The sequence below is a fragment of the Nyctereutes procyonoides genome, unplaced genomic scaffold (assembly GCF_905146905.1).
Source record: "Nyctereutes procyonoides isolate TBG_1078 unplaced genomic scaffold, NYPRO_anot_genome, whole genome shotgun sequence".
Classification (NCBI taxonomy): domain Eukaryota; kingdom Metazoa; phylum Chordata; class Mammalia; order Carnivora; family Canidae; genus Nyctereutes; species Nyctereutes procyonoides.
This window is the reverse complement of record NW_026575142.1, coordinates 15,311,174-15,338,953: the sequence shown is the minus strand read 5'-3', so window position 1 is coordinate 15,338,953 and position 27,780 is coordinate 15,311,174. Positions and strand designations below refer to the sequence as shown.

The 27,780-nt window shown below is 37.5% G+C and overlaps 2 protein-coding genes across 11 annotated transcripts in view; one reads left to right on the top strand and one right to left on the bottom strand.

The window, feature by feature from the left end:
- The window catches only part of METTL8 (methyltransferase 8, methylcytidine), an 87,935-nt gene extending 71,406 nt beyond the window's left edge, over positions 1–16,529 (bottom strand). For 5 of the 8 annotated variants that reach the window (XR_008662135.1, XR_008662136.1, XM_055307909.1 and 2 more), the window contains exons 1-2: positions 15,973–16,154; positions 15,466–15,639 (exon numbers count right to left, since the gene is read on the bottom strand). The gene's annotated coding sequence lies outside the window, so the exon portion shown is untranslated. Of the gene's footprint in view, positions 1–15,465; positions 15,640–15,972; positions 16,155–16,445 lie in introns of those variants that run through there. The other 3 variants (XM_055307907.1, XM_055307905.1, XM_055307906.1) reach the window with 2 other exon arrangements.
- DCAF17 (DDB1 and CUL4 associated factor 17) overlaps positions 16,308–27,780 on the top strand; it is a 56,622-nt gene continuing 45,149 nt past the window's right edge. For 2 of the 3 annotated variants that reach the window (XM_055307902.1, XM_055307900.1), the window contains exons 1-5: positions 16,582–16,739; positions 17,164–17,267; positions 23,794–23,884; positions 26,659–26,795; positions 27,689–27,767. In XM_055307902.1, coding sequence (XP_055163877.1) covers positions 16,614–16,739; positions 17,164–17,267; positions 23,794–23,884; positions 26,659–26,795; positions 27,689–27,767 — 537 coding nt within the window. In that variant the 5' untranslated portion in view covers positions 16,582–16,613. Of the gene's footprint in view, positions 16,357–16,581; positions 16,740–17,163; positions 17,268–23,793; positions 23,885–26,658; positions 26,796–27,688; positions 27,768–27,780 lie in introns of those variants that run through there. The other variant, XM_055307903.1, reaches the window with a different exon arrangement.

The window sequence follows — 27,780 nt, the reverse complement described above, 5'->3', positions numbered from 1 at the left end:
ATTAAAGAAATCCCACTCATAATTCCAAAAATATTTTTGAAGAACTTGAACAAATAAAAGTTCATCTGGAAGAATAAACATGCAAGAAGTGCCAGGAAAATACTGGAAAGGAAATAGTGATGCTACTTGTGGTGGGGTTGGGTTAAGGGGGTAGGGAAGTGCTTATCCTTCTAGACACTATAGTTCATTATAAAGCAAGTATCTTAACCATGTCTACAACAATGCCAGCATATACAGTCAAAGCAGTGGAACAGGATGGATAGTCCAGAAACTAGTCAAAATGTATGTAAGAATTCCATTTGTAATAAAGCTAGTATTTCAAATCAGTGGATTAAGCTGGACTATTTAAAAAACTGTATTAAGAAAATGGGTTATCAGGGAGGCTGGCTGGTTCAGTAAGAGGAGCACGTGACTCCAGATCTTGGGGTTGTGGGTTTGAGCTCATTACATGTGGAACTTATGAGAGAGAGAGAGAGAGAGAGAGAGAGAGAGAGAAAGAAAGAAAGGAAAGAAAAGAAAGAAAAGAAAAGAAAAGAAAAGAAAAGAAAAAAGAAAGAAAGAAAGGAAGGGTGGAGGGAGGGAAGGAGGGAGGGAGGAAGGAAGGGGCACTTGGCTGGCTCAGTTGGTGAAGCATGTGACTCTTGATCTCAGGGTTGTAGGTTTGGGACCCAATGTTGGGCATAGAGATTATGTAAAAAAATAAAACGTTAAAAAAAAAAGAAAACGAAAAAGGGCTATTTACTTAGAAGGAATAAAGTTATATGCCTATGTTACATCTAACACCAAAATAATTTCCAGATAAGTTAAAGTTTTTAATGTAAAAATACTCCTTAATAAGCCTAAAAAGTATAGGTGAATACTTACTAAAAAGTGGGGTAAAGACCCTTTTGAACATGATACCAAAACTATGAAGAAAAAAGGAAAGAAAGAGACTAATAGATTGCTTATTAAAATGTATGGGAAGATATGCTACAAAAGACCCTGGTAGAGATACCTGCAAAACACTACAATGTATTACTACTGATATATAAAGGAATGCTCAAAAAATACTAAGGATGCTTAGGAAATACTTAGAAAAGACCTCAGTATAAAACGTGTCAATGCCATCAACAAATATTCACAGAAGAAATGCAAATGGCCACCAAACACTTAAAAATATTCATCACACTAATAAGAAATGTCTTTTAGGGACACTTTCAACTGCAAGTAACAGAAGATCCTATCCAAACTGGCTTAAATAATAAGAGAATATCATCTCTCCTAACTGGAAGTCCAGAGGTTGAGTAAGTTCTAGGCATGGTTTCTTTCTTTCTTTCTTTCTTTCTTTCTTTCTTTCTTTCTTTCTTTCTTTCTTTCTTTTTTAAGATTTTGTTTATTTATTTATGAGATACACAGAGAGAGAGGCAGAGACACAGGCAGAGAGAGAAGCAGGCTCTCTGCAGGGAGTCTAAAGTGGGACTCAATCCCAGCACCAGGATCATGACCTGAGCCAAAGGCAGATGCTCAACCACTGAGCCACCCACATGCCCCCTAGGTATAGTTTCTTCTTTAGTTCTGTGACGTTACTAAGGACCTGGGTTCCTGCCATTTCTCCACCCTGCTCTTCACAGCATCACCTTCATCCTAAGGCTGGTTCCCTATGACAGTTATAAAATGGTCGCAGCAGTTTCAGCTACCACGACTAACATGGCAACATCCAGAGGAAGAAAAGGACCATTTCTTTCTTATGTCTCTTTTTAGGGATGGGGAAATTTTCTCACAAGCTCCTCAACAGGTTTGCTCTCAGATCTCACTGGCCAGAACTGGAGGTCACAGATTATTCCTACATCAGTCTCTGGTAAGAGAATGGGTTCCCATGATTTCCTTAGACTAGAGGCTCTCAGTATGTGGCCCAGGGATCCCTTGGGCCCAAAACACTTTAAGGGGTTCTGCAAAAGGTTAGAATGATTTTCATAATAGTATCAACATACTATTATTTGACTTTTTTACAGAGGTGGCAGTTGCATGGATGGTACACAGGCAATGGTGGATAAAACTGCTGGCATCTTCATCTGAATCAAAGCAGTCACACCAAACTGTACTGTAGGTAGTAACTATTTTCTTCACCAACCATGCAATGACAGGAAGAGGAGGGAAAAAGCCACTTAAGCATATCCTTGATGAAGCAATAAAAATTGTTTTCATGGAACCCCATTTCAACTTTAGCATTTTCTCAAAAACAAAGTAAACCTGACAGGTAAACAACTGATGCCATTTGTTGCCATTAATAAAATTCAAGTTTTTAAGCAAAAAATTAGAATTCTAGAAAACCTGTGCCTACCACTGTGAGCTTAACAGCTTTCTGACACTTAAGTACTATTCCAATGAGAATAAGGTATTTTTGATATGGTATAGTGAAATGTGTCAACATTTGGAAGATCTGCACAGCTCAGTGAACCAATATTTTCCAGATGACACACATGATATCACAAAATCATGCCTGGGTAAAAGATCTATTCATAGTGCAAGATAACCAACAGATTTTAATGTAACAGTATGAAAAGTTCACTGACACGGTTTTATGTATTAAATTGCAATTAACTCTTAAGAAACTACCATGTACTGGAATTTGCTGTAGTATCCGAAAATATTCACATTCATCCTAAGAGACTATTAAAGTACTTCTCCTCTTTCTAACTACCTACATTTCTACATGAGATAAGATTTTCTGCATATACATAAATCAAAACAACATATAATAACAGACTCGATTCAGAAGCAAACATAAGAATCCAGTCAAAAAGGTAAGAGGATTAAGAGGTGCAAACTTCCAGTCATAAAATAAGTCACAGAGGCAAAAAGTACAGCATAAGAAATATAGTCAATAATATTGTAATAACATTGCATGGTGAAAGATGGTAACTACAATTATCACAGTAGGTACTGAGTAATGTGCAGAATTGTTAATCAATACATTGTACATCTGAAACTAATATAACATTGTATTTTAAGTGTATTTTTTTTAAAGATTTTATTTATTTGATAGAAAGTGTGAGCATGAGTGGGGGGCAAAGGGGGCGGGAGAAGCAGACTCCCCACTATCAGGGACTCACTCCCCCCTTATTCCCTGACATGGGACTCAATCCCAGGACCCCAGGATCATGACCTGAACTGAAGGCAGATGCTTAACTGACTAAGCCACCCAGGCGCCCTGTTAAGCATACTTAAAAAAAAAAAAAAAAAAAGAAAAAGATTTCAGTCATCTTCTCTTAAGCCAAGGAGATTTGCAAAAATGTAAAACTATGCTGCTCTTCTCATTAATTTTTTTCTTTTGGAAAATATTTTTAATAAAAATGATATTCATGCTAATATGCAACGGATTTATTATTCTTAAATGACAATAAATATTTTTATTTTTTCTTAGTTTTAATTTCTAATTCCATAAATATTGATAACTATGATCCCTATAAACAAAAGCTCTTGGGGGTACAATTTTTCAGTGTCAAGGAGTCCTAAAACCAAAAAGTTGGAAAACCACTACCTTAATTTTCTGGGGTGACATGGAGAATGGAAAGTCCACTCATTCTTTTTAAAAAGAGTATGATAGCTTACTTAAGTATTTGACTTATCATTTTGGCAAAGTGAAATGATGTACAAAAATAAGCATCTGTACACATTGTCAGGGGAGATGGCACTGAGAGACCTTTCCTGAGGAAAATTTGGCAATACCTATGAAAATTCTTTTCTTTACGTGGGAGAGGGGCAAGTGGGAGAGGGGCAAATGGGAGAGGGGCAGAGCCCATGTGGGGCTTGATCCCACAACCATGAAATCATGACCTGAGCTGAAATCAATAGTTGTATCCTTAACTGGCTGAGCCACCCAGGCGCCCCATACCTATGAAAATTCTTAAAGAATAAATTTGATGGAAAATTCAATTTCTAGAAATATATCCTAAGAATATAATCAGAAGGATATAAGGATTTGTTACAGCATTGTTATACGTTATCTTGAAAAACTCCAAACCATCTAAATATTCATCTTAGAAAACTAAAGTCCATATAAGGGAAAATTATGTAGCTACTTTAAAATGTTGCTTAAAAACCTAAATTTATTGATATGGAAATAAGTTAATTATTAAGTGGGGAAAAATCAGGTATAGAATAGTACCCATAGTAAGATCTCATTTTAAAAAAATTAATATGTAAAAAAATTAATATGTATAACAACAAATATACATATGCATAAAAAAGTCTGGAAGAATTTAGTTTTCTCTGATTAAAAGGCTCAAGGAGACCCTTCTATTTTTTTCTTACTATGTTTCAAAATGTTCTTTTTTTTGCTTTATAAGTAAACTCAAATAATTTTTATACTCAGGAGACATAAAAATATTTTTACAATCACTAGTTATATAAACTCTATACAATACCTACAAGTAGAAAGTCCACACTTAGAAAGGAAGGAAAGAAAAGATGGTATGGACAATAGTGATAGTAACACTCGAAAAGTGTCAATATTTTTTTCTAGTGGTCACTCATTAACATGGAGGAAAAGATGCCAGGGAATCTGCGAGAGCTTGGTAAGCGAACCCAGACAGGGTGCTGTGGCCAGTTGGATCCAGGACCAAATGCCCTAGGGCCAAAAAAGTTCAGAAAAAGACAGTTTTAAAATACTCCTACTTAGCCTGGGTGGCTAAGTAGGTTAAGTAAGTATCTGCCTTTGGCTCAGGTCATGATCCCAGCCTGCTTGTCCCTCTCCCTCTGCCTGCTGTTCCCCCTGCTTGTGCTCTCTCTCCCTCTGCAAAATAAATAACATAAAAAAAAAACAAACACGACAACTCCACATAAGGTTGACAACTACAGATGCTCAGAAGGTGGGGGCAAAGAACCATGAAAGGGAAAAAAATTACTGGAAAAGGCAAAGAGTAGCAAGAATACCATATTCCAGTTACCTACAAACTTCCTATTCAGCAACTATGGCAGGTACTTGCCACATTGTTGTCTGTCATGGCTGCTCTCTCTTTCCGTTGGTAACTGTGTTTTTGGTGTGCCAGAACCTTTTCATTTATTGTGCCTGTTAATCATCAGACAGCAAACACAGATGATACCAGTCAGGTCTGCCCAGCCTAGCCTCCAAGGCCAGCTCCAGGGAAAGCTCGTGCACCCTCTGCTGGTCAGCTCCACTCCAGGACAAGAGGGTCTCTGTCCTAAGGAGACCACAAACTAGAGGGATACACTTGTGTTCTCTATATACCTAATGTCAAGTGAAGAGTTTGGAAACCATTTTCTCCTGCCACCTGAAGGAAACCATTCCAGATTAAAACAATGCCTTCCTTTGTTACACAAAAGAAAAACATCATAAAAACTAAAGTGCTGGGCAGCCCGGATGGTTCAGCGCTTCAGCAGCCTGACCCTGGAGATCCAGGATTGAGTCCTGCATCGGGCTCCCTGCATAGAGCCTGCTTCTCCCTCTGCCTGTGTCTCTGCCTCTCTCTCTCTCTCTCTCTCTCTCTCTCTCTCTGTGTGTGTGTCTCTTGTGTATAAATAAATAAATAAAATCTTAAAAAAAAAAAAACTAAAGTGCTGTGAGAAGATATACCACCAAAGACATGTTAAATTCAAATGATTTCATCTTATTACATAATTAAGTAAGTAAAGGTGTGCAACATCTAATCTGACTATAAACTTTCATTAGAGTTTTAGTGTGGTCAAAAACCTGAGAATTACTATAACAGTAATATTTGTACACGTTTTATGAGTTACAAAAAGCTCGCACCTTCATTTTTACACCTAATCCTTAACAACAGTCCTGTAAGAAGGGAGGAAGGCAGGACAAGCATTTTAGTTATCACCATTTTACAGATGTGGGACATGAGGCTCAAGGACGTTACATGAGTTGCCCTGTTCACACAGCTACAAGACTCCATACCATGTAGGATTCCTGACTCCGAATTCTATATTCTACTCACTCAGTACACCCAAGCTGCTGATGTTTAAGGAGTTTTGTATAGAGTTAGTATGCATTTCAGGCATAGAAGTAAAAGGCATAAAACATGTTTTTATATAATACATTCCATTTTGTTTCAATTGTCACAAAAATTTTAGATGCTGATGCCTAAATCTGAGGGATTTGTACTGTAGGCAGTACTCTGTCCTAAAAAAAACATCAGTTTAACAAGGCCAGTGGACATTTTAATATATCTACTGAAAACCAAATAAAATTAACTTCAGAATTTCTATATGTGGCATATAAGTACCCATAAAAAGTAAATCCTGCTAGGCTTTGTAACTTCTACATTCACTCGGTCAATACTATTTATACAACATAAAACTGGGGGTGGCAATCAAGTTCTGGCCCTCTTTTCTCTTGAATCTTCACAATCTTAATAATTTCTCCCTTATGAAAAAAGTATTATAGATACTGCACTGTTGGAGTGCCAAGCTAAAAATCAGTATGCTGAAGAAGAAAGATTGAATAAAATTCAGCTATAAACATAACAATCCCCAAAAATAAAGATCAAAACAAAATAGTAATGATAGAATTAGACATTTATATAGCATTTGTTATGTGCCAGGCATTACTCTAAGTGCTTTACATATGATAACTCATTTAGTCCTCCCAAGAACCCATTTAGCAGATAAGCAAATGAGGCACAGAGAAGTTAAAGTAATTCCAGTTACTTAGTGTATCCAAGTTGCCATAGTTAGTTATGTTGTGAGGCTGGGATCTGAACCCAGGTAGGCTGGTAACTGAGTTCATCTTAACCACTAAAGCTATGCTGCCTCTATATAGTGGTGTCTACCATATTCCTATTGTATTTTTAAAGCAAACTTTTAATTTTAGAACAGTTTTAGATTTACAGAAGAGTTGCAGATGGTACAGAGCACTCCCATATTCTAATATAGTTTTTTCTTCTTTCTTTCTTTCTTTTTTTTTTTTAAGAGAGAGAGAAAACATATGTACATACAAGTTGGGGGCGGGGAGAGGGAAAGGGAGAATCTTAAGCAGGCTCCACACCCAGCGCGCAGCCCATCTCGGGGCTTGAGCTCACCACCCTGAGCTCACGACCAGGCACTTCTCTAACATAGTTTCTAACATATTATTAAAATCTCACATTAGCATGGTAATTTGTTACAATTAATAAGCCAATACTACTCATTATTATAAACCTATAACAATTTATCCAAATTCCCTTCATTTTCATTTGAAGTGTTTTTCTCTCATAGAATTCCATCCAGGGCACCACATTATGTTTAGTGGTTAGGTCTCCTTAGGCTCCTCTTTGGCTCTAATAGTTTCTCAGAGTTTCTTTGTTTTTGAAGACATCGATGATTTTGAGCAATACTGATCGGGTATCCTATAGAATGCCCCTCAATAAATATCTATGAGATATTTTTCTCATGATTAGATTGGAGTTTGGAATTTAGAGGGAAAAAAACCCCACAGAAGTATTCTCAACACATCATACCAAGGGTATCCATGATATGAACATGACTTATCATGGGTTCATGTTAACCCTGATCACCTGGATGAAGTGGTGATTGAAGTTTCTCCACTGTGGAGTTATCCACCCCCACCCCTTTCCACAGTGTATTCTTTAGAAGGAAGTCACTGTGTGCAGCCCACACTTAGGAAGTAGGAAGTTATGCTCCACCTCTTTAAGGGCAGAGTATACACATAAATTATTTGAAATTATTTTGCATAGGAGACTTGTCTCTTCTTCCCCATTTATCCTATCATTTGTTTCTTTTTTTTAAATTTTTATTTATTTATGATAGTCACACACAGAGAGAGAGAGAGGCAGAGACACAGGCAGAGGGAGAAGCAGGCTCCATGCACCGGGAACCCGACGTGGGACTCGATCCCCGGTCTCCAGGATCGCACCCTGGGTCAAAGGCAGGCGCCAAACCGCTGCACCACCCAGGGATCCCTATCATTTGTTTCTATCAGTATGGACTCATATTTGTTTTAAACTGTGGATTAGAACCCAGTACTACTTTATTGCTCAAACTCTTCCTGTTTTGGCCATTAAGAGCTCTTTCTTCTACCATTTCTTTCTATATTTAGCTCCTATATCCTTCTGACATACTCTCGTCATTGTGTTTTTGTTTTTTGAGCGCTTCCTTACTTTCTGGTACTTCAAGATATTGCAGGCTCGTGTTGCATATTCCTTGACCTGGTCCTAGAATTAGCTATTTCTTTAAAGAGTGTTTGTTCCTTTTATTGGGAATAGATGGGGTACTTGGTGTGCTCCTTGCTACTAGATTGCCTGTAGGCCCTGTCAACTAACAAAGGAAGGACATTTATGTGGGTATATTAAACTTGTATAAACATGTCTTAATAAATGTTTCTATATGTATCCATCAATACCTATAGCAAGCTAAAGTTCATACTTTATCAACTAGAGTACAGTGCTTATGTACAGTTCCTATTGCCTCTAGTTTTAGTCTTATTTTCAAAGTTACTTACGTTAGTATCTTTTCCTCGGCCCCTTTCAGTGAGGTTATTGCATACATTTGTAATACAGTTAGATTCTTTTATCAGTCTGCCCTCCATCCTGAACTCTATTTCCCCTTATATATTTTTAAAATTTGCCCATGTCAAGATTTAATTTTTGTGTTGTAGAGCTCTATGGATTTTAACAAATGCAGTGTCATGTATCTACCATTCCAAAATCATGAAATAGATTTATTGTCCCCCAAAAATCCTCTGTGCTATCAAATCAACCCTCTCCCTCCCCTAAACTCCCTTTTGGTTACATTTCCCTAACAGAGAATGTACTTAACATCACTGCTTCTCCTCATTTTCCCTTACAACAAGATGTTCACATTTATAAACTCACGTAATTCTCACTTCAATCCTGAGTATTTCCTCTCACCAGATGATTGAATGAAACTCAGAGAGAATAAGTGGCTTGGTTAAAATCTCACTAACTGGTGGTGTTGGCACTACAACTTGTGTCTTTTGACTCCTGGTATGATGCTCTTTCTACTACACAACAGTGCTTCCTTGTTTCCAGCTGGTAGGGGGATGGTTATGCATAGAGATAAGAAGAAGAGAAAACAGAAATGGAGGTAGTGATCATATCTTACATTAATGGAAGCTTTTACATTAAAAATATTGAAATGGAAAAAAATAAAAATAAAAATATTGAAATGGAATTCTAGTTCTGGTAATTTGAACTGATCACCCCAAAAACCTTTCTGTTGTAAAATACTCCCAAAGGCAGAATAAATACATTAAAAAAATATATATATATATATAGTTAAAAATACATCACTGAGACAACAAGAAAGAAAAATCCTCGGAGACCAAAAGCTAGCAAAGGTCCAGAAAGCTGAGTGAGAACTAAAGTGACCAGCTGCCCAAATCCCACAATGTATAAAAAAATATATATCACAAAAACTTACTGAAATAAACTCAACCTAGTTTTAACATTAGAAAATATATTTAAGTAATTGACTACATTATCAGATTTAAAAAAAATTATATTATTACCTTAGCAGATTCAGAGAAAGTAGCTGATGAAATTTAACACCCATTCATGATTAAAAATCAAATATACAAGACTTTTAGCACATATGGAATGGAAGAGAATTTCATTAATTTGATAAAAAGTAGTCACCAAAAACTTACAATGTTATCCTAATAGTGAAATATTAGAAGTATTCTGTGTATAGATATGAATAAAACAATAATGTCCACCATCACTGGTTTTATTCAACACTGCATTTGAGGTCCTGGCCAGCACAGTGAGAAAAGAAAGTATAATAAATGGTAACATTTGAGAAAGAAGCAACCATGTCATGGTTTCCTTTTTTTTTTTTTTTTTTTTTAAAGATTTTATTTATTCATGGGAGACACAGAGAGAGAGGCAGACACAGGCAGAGGGAGAAGCAGGCTCCATGCTGGGAGACCCATGTGGGACTCGATCCTGGGTCCCCAGGATCACGCCCCAGTCTGAAGGCGGCGCTAAACCGCTGGGCCACCGGGGCTGCCCGATGTCATGGTTTCCTGAGGACACGATTATTTACATAGAAAAATCCTCTAAGCCTTACGAATGACTTTTTTTTTTAAACAAATGACAATTATTACTACTAAAGATAAAGTTTGGCAAGGTTGCTAAATAAAAGACCAATATACAAAAAGAAAATTTGCATTTTTATGTACTAGCAAAAATATAGTTAGAAAATCTAATTTAAAAATTTACCATTTATAACACTGACCAAAAATGTAATATATTTAGGAAGTCTGAAATATGCAAATCCTTCAAGAAAAAAAATTATAGAATTTCATTGAAAGACACTACAGATCTAAATAAATGGAGAGACATATGGTCTTCATAAGTAGGATAATTTGATATGGTAAAGATGTTAGTTCTCTTCAAGTTGATATACAGATTTAATGCTATACCAATCAAAATTCCAATAAGGTTTTTTATGGAACTGAAGCTGATTTAAAAAGGTATATGAAAATGCAAATGGCAAAAAAGAATTAAGATACTCCTGAGAAAAAGGAATGAGGTGGAGGAGTGGACCTACCAGCTCTTAAGCCTTACTATGAAAGTGGTCAAGTATTAGCCCAGGAATAGAAATAGAACAAAAGAATAGAATACAGGGCCTAGAAACAGACCTGTGAATGTAAACTTGGTACACTATAGAGTTAGCACTGCAGATCTGTGAGGAAATGAGGGTCCTTCAAAAAATTGGTTCTGGGACAAATGGTTATTCATGTAGAAAAAAAATTAGGGATAATAAATGGGTATTTGTTTAAGCTGCCAAATTTGTGGTTAAGTTATTAGACAGCAATAGAAAAGAAATACACTCTTTAACATGTATAGCAGGAGACAGGTTTAAGGATGTCTATAGCAATATTTTTGTATTCTTAGAAAGAATAAAAAAACTTGAAAGGAAGAAAAACCCAGGCAATAGAAAATGTATAAACTGTAGTAAATTCATACAATGAAATACCATATGGCAGTAAAAATAAATGAAATGAACTACAGGTACTTTGTCAAGTGTAATACTGACCAAAAAAATAGGCAAGTTGTAGAAGAGTACATATATATATGTGTGTATATATATAGTATAATTCAATTTATATGCTGTTCAATAACACTCAAAGCCCAACAATATTTTACTTTAAAGAGAAAAGAGGCATCTGGGGACCAGGAGAGGCACAGAGGAGATGTCAAAAGTTGTAGGTAATGTTCTGTTTTTTTTTTTTTTAATAAGTTGATGGTAAATATATGGGTATTCATTTTATAATTATTATTTATATATTATGCTACATTATCTATAAGCATTTTTTAAATAAATAAAATAATTAAAAAATAAGAATAATTTATAAATTTTACTATCAACCTTTAAACCTATATCTTTCTGGATATTTATTTATTTATATTTATATTTTTTATTTATTTATTTTTAAAAGATTTTATTTATTTATTCATGAGAGACACAGAGAGAGAGGCAGAGACACAGGCAGAGGGAGAAGCAGGCTCCATGCAGGGAGCCCGATGTGGGACTCGATCCTGGGACTCCAGGATCACGCCCTGGGCTGAAGGCAGGTGCTAAACCACTGAGCCACCCAGGGATCCCCTCTTTCTGGATTTTATATATGCATGAATGTACTTCATGTTCAAATAAATATGAAAATATACAAAGAAAAGGAAAAGAAACATAAGGACTAAACTTGGGGTCAAAAGCCTCGATAATTTAAAAATAAATTTCCAAAAGTGATTCTCACCTAAACTACACCAATTACTTGTTAACTGGTCTATTTCATTCCTATAGAGAATATCCTTTCACTAGTGATTTTTCCATCACATTACCATGGTCCCACATGCTATGATTCCTGACCCTTCTGGGACCTGATTTTATTTCCCTCTTTCCACATATCCTAACCACAGAACAGATCTTAACATTCCTTAGCATTAATGTCTAAAAAGCTGACATGTACATTTAAATAAAATATAGGTGTTGTTTCATAGCATAAGTAGTTCCTTGTTTATCATTTGTTCTGGGGAGTTTTGGGATGCTTATTTGTGGTTCTTATATTAAGTCTTATCAACTCTATTTCCAAAATATATCCTGAATCTGTTTACTCCTTTCCATTTCTCCTGCTACCATTCCAGTCCAAACACTATCATTGCTTACCTGAACCAACTGAATAATCACCTGTCTCCTTGCTTCCATTCTTGTCTCCCCACAGTACATTCTCCACACTATAGACATAAATATTTTATTACAACACAAATTAGATCATGTCACTCTCCTTCTTCAAATCCTCCTTTGGCTTCCTATGACAACAGATAAAATCCAAAATTCCTTCTAGCCTATCTCTTTAAGTTCATCTCCCTCATGCACATTAAAGAGCCACACTGGCCTGACAGTTTTAGAAAAAAACCAAGGTTGTTACTGCCTTATGAACTCAGCATTCAAGCATCTTTCTGCCTGGAGTACTCTAACCTCAGTTCTTTGCAGACTGACTCACCATCATCATTCAGAGCTCAGCTCAAAAGTCCAATCTCCAAGAGGCTTTCCCTGACCACTCTGGCTAAAGCAGAGCTTCCATCCATTCTCTATCAAGCACATCACCTTGTTTTATCTTCTTTACAGTCCTTATCACTATCTGAATCTTATTTTTAAAATCTATTTATTGTCTATCTTCCTCCACATGTAGGAACCTTGTCTATCCCATCTACTATTATACCCAATGCCAAAATAGTTCCTAGTGTGACATACATGAAAATAATTACATTATCTTGTGGTTTTGGGTTCAAATTTGTCTCTGAACAAATGTTCAATTTAATAACCTGAATGCTTTATTTAGTTATACTATGCTTCTTTAAACAAAGTATATGAACAAAAAGCATTTTATTAACTCCTGAATTCACAGCTCTTCTTATCTTTAAAATACCATGGTAGGGGGGCCTGGTAAGCTCAGTCAGTACAGCATACAACTCTTGATCTTGGGGTCATGGGTACAAGCCCCATGTTGGAAGTACAGATAACTTAAAAAAATAAATTTAAAAAATATTTTAAAAATTCCATGTAAAGATGATTAAGTAATCTGTAAACACATAGGCACAGACTGAAAAAAAGAAAAAAAAAACTCCAAAAAACAATGTTTTATGTCCCAAATTGAGAAGTTATTTTCAAATCCTGAGCTAGGGATATCTGAGCATGGCATTTTACCTTCAACAAATGGAGAAGATACCTACTTTATGGGTAGAGCTATTGGGGATTAAAGTTTTTATTTTTTATTTTTATTTTTTAAGATTTTTATTTATTCATGAGACACAGAAGAGAGAGAGGCAGAGACATAGGCAGAGAGAGAGGCAGGCTCCATGCAGGGAGCCTGATGTGGGACTTGATCCCAGGACTCCAGGATCATGCTCTGGGCCAAAGGCAGGCGCTTAACTGCTGGGCCACTCAGGAGTCCCAAGATTAAAGTTTGTAAAAAGTTATTTCTTCTTACGAACATTGTGGTTTCCTGATGATTTTTTTTTCCTGCCGATTTAAAGAATAAAGGGAGACTAAATCTGCATGTAGGTTAAAAGTACTTAGTTGCCAATAATACTGTATGCATTGTCCTTAGAATAGTCCATTTATTCAACATACCAATGCATCCTTAGTATACAGCCTAAAATGTGGTCACTACACATGTATATTGAATGAATGAATGCACTACTCTAAAAACGATATATTGGGGGGCACCTGGCCAGCTCAGTCGGTAGAAGATACAACTCTTGATCTTGGGGTTGTAAGTTCAAGCCCCATGTTGGGTATAGAGCCTACTTTAAAAAAATAAAACAAAAACAGTATGTTGGGAAGATAGACAAACAACAATTCTAATACGTTGTTGCAACCAATATATGCAGAGTAACATGTTAGAAGAGACAAGACTGTAATTAAAGTGAAGGGGTCAGGGAAGGTGTCTTGAGTGGAGCTGTGATACCTGGAATGAGTTATGAGATAAACAGATGCAAAAAGGAAAGGAAAGGAGCTACAAAGAAAATTTGAGATGTACAGATATATTGGCTTGAACAAGTGAGCATCATGTCAGATCCACAACAGCAAATGTTAAGGATGGACAAAGAAATAAGGCTGAAAGTACGGGCAAGCTGCAGATAACAGAATCCTTACAAACTACATTAAGGGATTCAGATTTTGTCTTATAAAGCATTTATTTGTACATGGGATTTGTACACGTAGCCTCAAGGCTATGTTTCTCTTAGAGAAACCTTTTATTTTCAACTTGATAAAAATCAACAAGAACACTTTTTTAAAAGGATATGCTGGATCATCTGAATAGCCACCTTTTAACTGACTACTGTCCTAAGATTTCAGTTCACATGTTTTGTGCTTAGCCGCACTGGCAAACCATTGGTGCCATTTGTCACTGGCACAGGTTAATGAGAAAGAAATGGGAACTACTTCATGTAAATGATGGTGTTTGACAAGTGAAGGTCAAATGAAATCATGACGTATTGAACCAAGGAAAGCTTGGCAATGGTTTAAAGAAAGAAAAGAGGTGTAGGCAGTGAGTAATCTCTACACAAGAACAAAATGGACAGATCTTCTGTAAGGAAGCTATGCTATAGAGGACTGTGAACATTTGCTTTTAGAGCATGTTAGGTCCGGCAAAAAACAGTTTCATTGGTAACAATGAATAAGTATTCATTTGAATTTACTTGTTTTATAATTGTGCTTCCTTTAACTTATAACTGGGAGTTACGGTTGTGTAAGATATACAACATAAGGAGTTTATATATAGTTTTATATTTGCATGTCTTTAACATACTGAAAATACTTTAAGTTAACAATAGAGAATCCTGGGTATCTATTCAGGCTTGAGAAATTCTGTTCTGGGTGATTGGGAATCACTGAAAGATTTTAATAAGGAAATGACAAATTTGTTCTTTAGAAAAATCACTGGCAGCAGTGTGGAGGGTTAGGAATTGAAAGTACTTAAGTAAGGCAGGAAGAAGGCTACTTAATATAATATTATGATAAAATGGCGGGGCCCTAAGTTTACTTAGGGGATATAGAGAGGAGATGGATAGGAGTTAGAGTCCAAAGGACTTGGTTGTGGGCGAGCAAAGGAGGCGTAACCAGGATGCCTGCCCTCTGGGGGACTTTGTGGTAAGATAAAGACAAACAAGTGAGGATGAAGGGTAATGAGAAGAGAGAGATGATGCATTTAAAGTCAGCAATGATTTGAATTTCATTTCATCCAAAGAAAATCCAGTTCCCTTTTCTGGGTCCCAGTTTTCTCAGTGACAGCTGCATTCATGAATTACCAAATTAACTATTATAGCGCGCTCTAAAAATACACATAGCACTCCACAGTATGCTGTAAATAAGTCATGAAAAATCAGCAAAAGCCCAGGCCCTGAAGGAAATTCAGCAGGGTTAAAAGGAGATGTGACCTTTTTTTTTTTTTTCCTGAACGCTTAAAATTGTGACCCAGCGCACACTCACCCCGTATTGTACTCTGCTCTGTACTCTGTCGGTCGGATGTGCTCACTCCCTTGTCCACGCAGGATCAAGGGGTAGCGGGCCCAGCCCACGCGGGAGATGCAAGGGCACCACCTTCAAGGGACACGCAAGGCAGCGGGGCACACCTAGCGCAGCAGCGTAGCGGGAACGTTGACCCTACAGGCAGGGAGGGGTAGTTGACAAAGTCACCTTTTACAGAGAGGAATCAACGTGGAATATCTTAGTCCAATTAGAATGTAAACATTTGGGATTTTATTACCAAAAGCAGAGGGGAGAAAGAAAAAAAAAAAAGGCGAGAGGAAGGAAAATACAATTATTGAGAAACCAGCCTGTGTGTCCCCGCAGGCCACAGAAGGACAAGCTCTGGAAAAGAGCCTTTCAACACTAGTTTGGTGGGCAGGCCAGCATCTTCCGCCACCAACTCAGGGCATCACGTCTATAGATCCAAAATGTCCAACGTGCGACTGAAGGGAAAGCCGCGGGGCGTACCTTTAGCACGGACGTTGCTTTGGGAGGGAGGGGGTCGCACTCGACACGGCCAGAACCCCCTCCCCCCTCCCCAGAACGGAAGCCGGGAGCCGAGGGGCGTGAAGGTACCGGGGCGGCACGGTTCGCACACCGAACCGAGACCAGGAGGCGGCAGCACAGCGCCCCCGAAGCTCTGCCCGGCGCCGCGCGCAGACCCGGAAGAGAGCACCAAGCCGCCCTACTGCGCAGCCTCCGCCCGGCCGGCCGGCGGAGCTCGCGTCCCGCTGCCTGATGGGAGTTGTAGTTCTGGGAACTGGGCCGGCTCCCTCAAAGGGCTCTGGGAACTACACTTCCCGGTGAGGGGAACTGCTCCAGCAGGCCGCGCGTCACACCGCCCGCACCGGGGTACAGGGCTGCAGGGTGTTTGAGGGGCAGGCCGGAAGGAGGTGTCCTTCCCTTCACTCTGCGCTCAGGCGGTGCCGATTCCGCCTTACCTCGCCCCACTACCGTGCGCTCCCTGCCCGGCGCCCAGTGTCCGCTTATCCTGGGCCCCCCAAGGAGTTGGGGCCTGGAGGTTAGGAGGTAACGGCCGCTGCTTGGCGCGGGAGCGAGGGGCGCCCCCCTCTTCGGCCCAGCCAGCAGCGCACCCGGCCCTCGCCTCCATGGGCCCAGCCCAGAAACCCAACGTGTGCCGCCAGCTCAGTCGCCGGGCGCTGGGCTTCTTCTCGCGGGACGCAGGCGTGGTGCAGAGGACCAACCTGGGCATCCTGAGGGCGCTGGTGTGCCAGGTGACCGCCGGCGGCTGGGAGTGGGGCCTAGGGCAGGCGGGCCCCCGGCCGCCGAGCCTCCCGCTGGGGTGCTGTTTTTACGCGTTGGAGCCCCCCCCTCCCCCTTTAAGAAGATGCCATGTCTTGGGCTGGGAAATCCAGGCCCTGAACCTGAGGAATTAGTAAATAGCTATTGATAGAACCGCCAAGTGCTTGGAATTTTAAGCTTCTTATGTCTTCTGCAAACCATCTTCCTAAAATTTGGTGCCCCCCCCCCCGCTTCAAACGTGAGGCCAAAGCGAGGAAGATGCGAACATAATGTTTTAAATGACCTACTTGAGATTGCTTTGAAAACTGTGGGCTTAACTCTCTCCCTTAAAATTGGTGCACGGTAGAGACTTAACGAGTTATTATTCCCTAAACCAAAATTCCTTATGTCTTTCAGGAAAGTACTAAGTTTAAGAATGTGTGGACCACTCATTCTAAGTCACCTATAGCCTATGAGAGAGGAAGAATATATTTTGACAATTACCGGTGCTGTGTCAGCAGGTATCTTTTTGATGAACATTTTTGCTGTAATTGACCTCACTAGTTTTTATCTTAACTAGTTTTCATAGAACCACATGCTGTCTCGGTGCCTAATGAAATAGGGGAATGGAAAAATGAGCTCAAAGTAAGAGTAGATGGTAAAGTGGATGTAATTTTAAAGTTTTGTTAAATCCAAAGGTGGAAATTTTATCTTTGCAAATACCAATTTAAAACGAATTTACTTTATTTTTTATTTTTTAAGATTTTATTTATTTATAGAGACACAGGGAGAGGGAGAAGCAGGCTCCATGCAGGGAGCCCGACGTGGGACTCGATCCAGGGTCTCCAGGATCATGCCCTGGGCTGCAGGCGGCGCTAAACCGCTGCGCCCCCGGGGCTGCCCAAATGAATTTACTTAAAAAAAAATAAAATAAAACGAATTTACTTTATAGTGCAGGTGAAATGATAGATTGCTCAGGGTATAGATGATATCAGAGTCAAGGGAACCAGATACCTAATAAGTTAGGTGCTGCTCTAGAGAAAAATTTATGTTTTGTTTTGGAAGTACTTGCCTCTGTTTAAGAGAAAATTTCAAACTTACTTCAAAGAGAATCTCCACATACTCATTACCTAGATTCAAAGGTGATCCAGATTTTGCTGCATTTGCAGCATTTGCCCCATGACCTCCTTTTTCTTGACCTTTCTACTAAGTATTTTTTTAAAATATTTTATTTATTTATGAGAAACACACAGAAAGAGAGAGAGGCAGACACATAGGCAGAGGGAGAAGCAGGCTCCATGCAGGGAGCCCAACATGGGACTCAATCCTGGGTCTCTAGGATCAAACCCCGGGCTGAAGGTGACACTAAACTGCTGAGCCACCTGGGCTGCCCATCCTTTTGTTCTTTTTTTCTTTCATTCTTTGTCTTCTCTGCTTTTATTTTTTTTTTAATTTTTTTTCTTCTCTGCTTTTAATTGAGCATTTTATATGATTCTATTTTCTATCTACTTTAGCATATCAATTATACTTCTTTTTAGAAATTTTTACTCATTGCCTTAGAACTTCCAAAACATATTTACAACTAATCTAAATCACTTTCAAGGGATGCTCAGAGGTTGAACATATGCCTTTGGCTCAGGGTGTGATCCGGGGTCCTGGGATCGAGTCTCACATCGGGTTCCCTGTGAGGAGCCTGCTTCTCTCTCTGCCTATGTCTCTGCCTCTCTCTCTCTCTCTCTCTCTGTCTCTCATGAATAAATAAATAAATAAAATCTTTAAAAAAATCAGTTTCAAGTAGCATCATATCTCTACATGGGTAGTGTAGTTACCTTATGATAGAGTTTTTCTAATTGCTCCCTCTTGCCTTTTATGTTGCTGCCATTCATTTGATCCATAGGCTATATTCACTGAATGCCTTGTTGCTGTTATTATTGTGAACAAATTTTCATCTGTTAAATCAATTAAATATAAGAAAAATAAAGGATTTTATTTTACCTTTATTTATTTTATTAGAGAGTATGTGCACACATGCACATGAGCGGGGGAAGGGCAAAGGGAGAGGGAGAGATCTCAGGCAGACTCCTTGCTGAGCATGGAGCCAGATTTGGGGCCGGATCCTAAGAGCATGACCTGAGCCACCCAGGTGTCCCTATTTATTCCTTTAAACATTCTTCTTTTTAAAGGTAGACCTATATCACATCTTTCTTCCCTTTGAAGAAGTTTTTTGAACATTTCTTGTAAGGCAGATCCACTGGCAACACATTCCCTCAATTTTTGTTTGCCTGAGAAAACCTGATTTCTTTTTGACTTTTGAAGGATAACTTCTTGGGATACAAAATTCTAGATTGGGGCAGCCCTGGTGGCGCAGCGGTTTGGCGCCGCCTGCAGCCTGGGGTGTGATCCTGGAGACCTGGGATCGAGTCCCACATCGGGCTTCCTGCATGGAGCCTGCTTCTCCCTCTCCCTCTGTCTGTGTCTCTGCCTCTCTCTCTCTGTGTCTATGAATAAATAAATAAAATCTTTAAAAAAGATTCTAGATTGGGTATGAAATAATGATTTATAAGAAATATATATTTGGTCATTCAGATGAAGATCTATTTCTCAGATATATTTGGTCTTCATCTACAGTTACTGAAAATGCTTTAAACCCATAAAGGTAAAATAGGTGTTTTGTTATTAGTGAAGGTAACTTTCTAACCCCACCCAAGAGTAAGGGCTTTTTGCCAGTAGAACCAACCATGTGATTGAGGGGTTGGAACTTTCAGTCCCAACTTCTGACTTCCAGGCAATGGAAGGGAGCTGGAGGGGTTGAATCAGCCAGTGGCCAGTGACTTAGTCAAACATAACTATGCAGTGAAGCCTCTGTAAAACCGCAAGAGGACTGGGTTTAGAGAGCTTCCCATCAAATTAAAAGAAACTAAGGAGGTGGTCATTGGAACCCCAATCTGTATAGCCCATGGATCAGAAACACAGGGGTTTCACAGCCTGGGGGTTTGGTGACTGGCATCTGAAGTGGGGGGGGTGGAGGGCAGTCTTGTAGGACTGAATTCTTAACCTATCGAATCCGATGCTATCTCTAGTAGGTAGTGTAAGAATTGAGTTGAGTTCTTGGACATGCTATTTATTGGTGTCTTAGAATTGCTCGGTGTTGTGTGTGGGAGAACCCCCACCCCTCATCATGGAATTGGGTCCAGGAGTCTTAAAAGACTAGGGTGAGGGGCATTGTTTCATCACTTTAAATATTTTACTCCATTCTACTTGCTTGCATGTTTGCTGAAGAGAAGTCCAGTATAACTCTTATCCTGTTCTTTAGATAAGTTGCTTTTTTCCTCTGGCTTCTTTCAAGATGTTGTCTTTGTTGTTTATTTTTTTTTTTAAAGATTTTATTTATTTATTCATGATAGTCACACACAGAGAGAGAGAGAGAGAGAGAGGCAGAGACACAGGCAGAGGGAGAAGCAGGCTCCATGCATCGGGAGCCCGACGTGGGATTCGATCCTGAGTCTCCAGGATCGTGCCCTGGGCCAAAGGCAGGCGCTAAACCGCTGCGCCACCCAGGGATCCCGTCTTTGTTGTTTATTTTCTATAGTTAGAATAATATATACCTAGGTATAGGTTTTTTGGTATTTATTCTCCTTGGTGTTCTGTAAGCTTTTGTGGTTTGGTGTCTGTGATTAATTTTGGAAAATTCTCAGCCATTATTCAAGTATTTCTTGTTTTTCTTATCCTTCTAGTATTCCTAGTATACAGGTTTTCTAAGTGTCCTTCAGTTCTAGGATATTGTATTCTGCTTTTATCACTTTTTTGTTCTAGTTTGGGAAGTGTCTATTGACATATCTTCAAGTTTGCCAGTCTTTCCTTGGCTGTGTCTGGTCCACTGATGAGCCCATCAAAGACGTTCTTCATTTGTGTGGAGTTTTGATTTTTAGCATTTCCTTTTGATTTTGTTTTTAGTTTTTTTTTTTAAGATTTTATTTATTTATTAATGAGAGACACATTGAGAGAGGCAGGCAGGCTCCATGCAGGGAGCCCAATGCGGGATTTGATCCTGGGACTCCTGGATCATGCCCTGGGCTGAAGGCAAACGCTCAACTGCTGAGCCACCCAGGTGCCCCATGTTTTTAGGGTTTTTAATCTCTCTGCTTAATTATCCATCTGTTCTTATACACTATCCACGTCTTCCTTTAGAGCCCTTAGCATATTAAATATAGTTATTTTAAGTTCCTAATCAGTAATTCTAAAATCTCCACCATATCTAAGTCTGGTTCTGATGACTACTTTGTCTCTTCAATCTTTGTATTTTGCATTTTAGCATGTCTTGTAATTTTTTGTTGGAAGTTGTATGTGATATAAAAGGAATTGCAGTAAATGGGTCTTTAGAGTGAGATTTTATGTTTATCTGGCTAGAGATTAGGCTGTGTTTTCTGAAACTATAGGTGCCAGAGGCTCAAATTTCCTGTAGTGCCCTTGTTTTTGTTTGCCTGGTACTGACTCAAGTGGCTTGCTCCTGCTAAGCGTGGTTCTTGGTATTCACCTCTCTTTCTAGTTTTGGGGGCAGCAGTTTGCTCTGTAATTCGTAATTCTCAGATAGAACTAAAAACAGTTGTTGATTTTTTTTTTTCAGCTTTTTTCTTGACAGGAGTGATGACCTCTAAGTTCTTTGCATGTAAGATCAGGAACGAGAAGTTAGAGAAGATAGTTTGAGATTTGTTCTGACCTGAGGAGGGATCCTGCCAGCAATCTTTTTCTGAGTCTCTCTGGCAAATTAGCCAGCCTACACTTTAGCTTGTATGACCAGTGTATCTATAAATTTCTTCCCATTTGCCTTTCACCACAACCTCCACTGATTTTGAGAGTGCTCTTAGGCTAAAACTTATCCACACTCTGTTGCAAATGAAAGTTCCTTTAGGAAAAGAATAGTGCTATCTGCTTTATGGCCTACTTCTTTGCCCCAGGCAAAATCTTCAAGCCAAGGGTTTAGAGTTGGTACTGGGGGTGTAGGGGAATCAGTGGCAGTCTCTCTCTGAGGGACTCCCCTATTCTAAAAGCTAAGCATCTAGAGTTGAGGCAGATATTAGCCTCAGATTTTCTTACATCTCTTACTGTGAAACCACTGCTTTATGAGGTGGGCTAAGGGTAATCAGAGCCAATGTATTCTTAGGCTTGCCATGCCAATGTACAGTTGGGGCTAGGTGGAAGAAGGAAATCCCATTCTTTTTTTTTTTTTTTTTTTTTTGTTTTATTTATTTATGATAGGCACACAGTGAGAGAGAGAGAGGCAGAGACACAGGCAGAGGGAGAAGCAGGCTCCATACACCGGGAGCCCGACGTGGGATTCGATCCCGGGTCTCCAGGATCGCGCCCTGGGCCAAAGGCAGGCGCCAAACCGCTGCGCCACCCAGGGATCCCAGGAAGTCCCATTCTTGACTGCACTTACCCAGGATGCAGCCTCAGCAACAAGCAGCTGGGAGCTACATGAGAAGTGGTGTCATGATGGACCCCCAAGAAGGTGGCCCTCTGGAAGCTGAGGATAGAGGGAGTCCTGTGCTTTTGGCCATAAAATTGTTGAATAGTTTTCATTTTGGTGAGCTAAAAGTGATAGGGAGTGAGCACATCCTATTTTAAACATCATAGACTCTTACTATTCTTACTGAACTCTAGTAGATTTTTTTTGGATACATGTTTCTTTGTTTGCTGTATGCTCTAGGACCATTTCTAGAGACTTTAAATAGTTGTCCTTTTATAGTGTTTACCAGTTTTCCTGGAGAGCATGCCCTCAGGCTATCATGTTGGAAGTGACTATCTGGACATTTCTTTATATGATCATAATGTCACTACCACACCTAACAAAATTAGTAATAATTCCTTGGTATTTAATGGTATTTAATAACTTACCCAATTTAGAGGTATCTGCTTTAATTTAAAAAAAGTTAAATCTGAGTAGGTGGCATTGGTTGGTGATCTAATAGTAAATAGCTGGAGTTGTTTACTATGGCATTCAGGGGTGTTATACTCATAATTTAGAATCACATATGAGCTTCCTTTCATTCCTGTGAAGTTCTATTTGTTTAGACCTTTGAATCAGAAAATCAAAGGTGAATAAAATTGTCACTCTGAAAATTGTTTCTAAATAGTAGTTTAATTTTAAAGTTCAGGGATGCCTTGGTAGCTGAGCAGTTGAGTGTTTGCCTTCAGCTCAGGGCATGATCCTGGAGTCCTGGGATCAAGTCCCACATTGAACTCCATCCATGGAGCCTGCTTCTCCCTCTGCCTATGTCTCTGCCTCTCTCTCTCTGTGTGTGTCTTTCATAAATAAGTAAATAAAATCTTAAAATTTTAAAGTTCATCACGTAAAAAAAAGGAAAACACCTATGACCATATCTCAGTAGTAATCAGGGAAGTAGAAATTAAAGGTAAGAGGCTATTTTTCACATAAAAAATGTAGTGTTCACTACTGGTAGAGGTAAATACTTTTTCAAACTTTCTGAAAGAGAATGAGGAGTAAAAAAACAAACAAACAAACAAACAAACAAAAAACCCCTAAAGGTATTTCATTTTTTACCCACTAATTTTCATCCTGAAATAAAGGGACTCAACCTAATTTTCACTTTACAATATTGGAATAATGGTTTATGAACTCCATGGAATTCAGCAGAGATATTCATAGTAAATATTCAAGGGTAGAGAAAAAATTCAATATGATCCAATTTTGGAAAATAATCTGCAGGAAAGCATATATATATATATATATATATATATATATATATATATATATAACAAAAAACTGGAGGAAATGAACCAAAATGTTAATAATGGTAATTTTTATAATCTTAGGGTATTATAATCTATTTTATTTTTCAGATTTTCAATGAATTTTATTGTGAATTTTGTGATCAGAAAAAAAATGTTAACATTTAGTTAAGGAAAGCAAAGTAGCAAGCTATATCTTGATATTCCAAATCTCTGAAAGAAAAAAGTCACTTGGCATTGAGCAAACACTGTCTCAGTTATCAAGAAGAATAATCACTCATTTTTCTTTTTTCCCAGTGTTGCATCAGAGCCAAGAAAACTTTATGAAATGCCAAAATGTTCCAAATCAGAAAAAATAGAGGATGCATTATTATGGGAATGCCCAGTGGTAAGATTTGTTTTTAGAGTATTTGTTTCCAACACATTTTTAGCCTAAAAGAACTGATTATTGTTAATATATAAAAGAATAAAGCTTAAATATCATAGTGATCCTGACTTTTGAAATGAGTCAAGAAAAAAATTATATTCTTTGCTTATTTTTTCTCATGAAATAATTTCTATTTTAAAAAATTATACATTATTATAAGCGTATTTTAAAAATTTGATGCCATTTGTAAATCTTGAAAACTAGAAAAAGTTATGAACTGGTTAAAAGTTTTATAAGCAATATAAGCTAGTTTAGAGTTATTCTCAATGTTTAAGAGATCATTCTACCGATTTAAGAGATCATTCTATCAAAATAAAATATTTATTTAGGGCAACAGTTATGTTACATGGTCTTTGAAAGTAGATTCCTCTATGAATCTTGTTAGGAAAGTAATAAGTCAAAAATAAAAAATAAAATAATAAAAAGTAAACTAAAATAATAGGCTAACCTCATTCTAGCAGACAAACCAGCATTGCCCTGTTACGCATTTTTCAGAACACTGTCTTCATAAGATGATAACATCTTATAGTTGCTAGAGGATTTGAAAGAATTGAGTTGTAGACAAAATGAGTTTGGTATTCTGAGCTTAAAAGGTGAAACAAATTTATTTATAGAATTACTTCTCAGAGTCCTGAATAATACTTAGAATAATACTAATGTTCATGGTGATTGTCAAACCATTTTCCAAAACTCTTGATCATACAACTTCCTTTTTTGAGGTATATTTCTACATATTGGTTTTATATGGGATCAGTGTTTTAAGAACAGCACGTAGGAAATACTGTAGCAAATTATTCAGGTCTTTAATCTTGCTGGTTGTTTTTTTTAGAAGAAATAGAACTTACAATATGTGACCAAAAATACTGTTTAAAGGCTAAGAGGCTCTGCTTTGAATTTACTGTTAAAATTCTTTCTCTTTTTAAATACTGTTGTTTTTATATAAAATTATAGTTTTCCAGAACTGCTTTCTTTTTCCCTAGACACTTACTCTTTTTAAAAAGAGACACCTTTTTAAAAATCAGAAAGCTTTAAATTTATATTTTTTTTCCATAATTTCTTCTTGAAAGCTGAAAATAACTGTAAAGCCTTTTAACCTATTTTCATTTGTGGGGGGAAGAGGATGACAGATTTCTTAATTGAAAAAAAATTTGAAGATACCCGTGCAAAAACACCAGAAATTTAGAGCAATTCTTGCAAAAATAAAGCAAGCAAATAAAGTAACCTAACTCCTATTCTCACTTCTCTTTAAACATTTTTCATTTGAAGTTAAGCAAGATTTTCCTTTAGAAAAACTAAGAAGTGTATCATATTGTTGTTGACATATTGATGTGAAACCATGTTTACATCATCACTCTTCTTTCTTTTTTTTTTTATCACTCTTTCTGAGACAATGTGTAAAATGGCAACTTTTGGATTAGAAAAATAGCTCAGACCTACTACATATGCTATTTCAAATTCTTCTTTTTTAATAGGCAAGATATAAATAGTGTATTTTTTAAATTTAAAACCGCTAGGAGATGATACTTATATTAGACACCATGCAATAAAAATATTTACATCATCATGTGATTTTAGTGTAAGACATCCAGTAGTTAATAAGTTTACACACACAACCAAGAAACAAACACAAAAACTTTGTTTCTTTCCCTAATATTTGAAAGGGAAGACAGATCTTTAAAAACATGTGTAAAATAACTATGCCTTCATTCTTTTCTATTCATGTTTCAGTCTAAGTGAATACTACATTAATTTCAACTTTCCTATCCTTAACTTTCCTTTTAGAACTTTGTTCTTAAGGACTTCTGGATGGCTCAGTTAGTTGAGCATCTGATTCTTGGTTACAGCCCTTGGGGTTGTGAGATCAAGCCCCAAGTGCGGCTCTGCTCTCAGTGATGGGTCAGCTTGGGATTCTCCCTCTGTCCCTCCCTGCTCTGCTCTCGCTCTCTCTCAAATAAATTTTTAAAAAAGAGAGAACTCCCTTTTTATTTTACAAATCAAAGTAGAACTCCTTGTTTCTCTTTCTTTTCCTGCCTTAGACTTCCACCTTGTGGCAGCTGCTCAGTGGCAGGTATGCCTAAGGTAGTATTCCCTCCCTTTTTGGGGGGAGTAATTCATTGGCAACAGAGAATATCTTTAAAACCAGGCCCATCTTCTGTTTTTCTTTGGCTGCCTTGATTCTGCATTCTAGCTTTTCATTTGGAGTTACGGTAGAGCCGCAATCATGAAACGATTTGTCATTTTGCCATTTTGACATCTATCAAAAGGGAAAAAAGCCTTGGAATAAAGAAGCAATAGGTAGAGGGGGGACCTGAGCTGAAATCAATAGTTGGACACTTAACCGACTGCTCCACCCTGGTGCTACAATAAACATCGATTCTAGCAGATGACTTATGCTGTTATACCTGGTTTTAAAAACTGTTATTATTATCATTGTTGAATTTGTTGAATTATTTAATGATAATTCACATTTGTTGAATTATTTAATGATAAATAATAAGTAATAAATTATTTCAGGTACTGTTTAAACATTTTATGTGAATAAACTCAATAAGTTAATGATGAAAATAATTTCCTACAGTCTCATCTTTCCTTGTCTTAATTCTCTTATTTGTGTATTTAATATTCTTTGGTTTACTTATCTATTTCTTTAAAGTTTTAGCTATTTTCTTTAGACATAGATTTCTGCAGATTGTTCATGACTAACCAGTTTCATTTTTACACCTTCTATTTTTTAGGGGGAAATACTTCCCAATCCATCAGATTATAAATCTTCACTCATAGCACTGACTGCTCATAATTGGTTATTTCGCATATCAGCAACTACTGGAAAAGTCCTTGAGAAAATATATCTTGCTTCATATTGCAAATTCAGGTATTGTGACTTTATTACTCAAGATTTTATTAAAATATATAAAATATTTATTAAAATATATAAAATATATCAAAATTTGAGACTTGTGGCCCAGGAAATTTCAAGCTTTTTTTTTTAAGTTTCCCATTATATATCTGGATCTCAATTTATAAACTCATTCTTTCTTTCCTCATGATTACCTTTGAAAATCTGCAGACACAGACCCTTTATCATTTTTTTTTGTATCACTCATAAGTAACTAACCTATAATAGTTGACAAATGTCTCTCCCCTCTTTTTTTAATTCCCTTCTGCAAATAGTATTTTATATGTAGGTTGCATTTTATGTTGGTTTTCCTGAATGCTAGTCTGTTTCAGTTAAATCATTGCCTAGTACAGTCTAAGAACTCTCTTTTTTTTTTTTTTTTTTAAGTAATCTCTACACCCGATGTGGGGCTTGAACTCAAGACCCCAAGAACAAGAGTCATTTTCCTGACTGAGCTGAGTGTCCCTAAAAACTGTTATTTTAACTTAGTAGTTGTATGTGTTTTTATATGTATGAATATAAATATTTGGAGTGAATATATGCATATAGAATGTGAAAGTAACATTTTTAATGCTTTTTATGATATTAATGTCCATTTTAAAGTAGGAATGGATTTTTTTTCTAAATTTTGAATAGTGTTTGATCAAACACAATTTTTATTCATTGACACTCTAGAAGGATTAAAACTATATTTTAGTAGAAATAGATCTATATAAGGATGTAAAGAGAATCTTTAAGTTGTTTCTTAAAAAAATTATTTTGCTTTTATAATTGAAACAACTAAAGAACTGTTTATGAAATATCTATTATATTTTGATTATAAGGAAACTGACTCAAATGCATAACCTTTCTCTTCATTCTTTTACAAGATACTTGAGCTGGGACACTCCTCAAGAAGTCATTGCAGTCAAGTCAGCTCAAAACAAAGGCTCAGTATTGGCCCGGCAGGTAGAAATCTTTA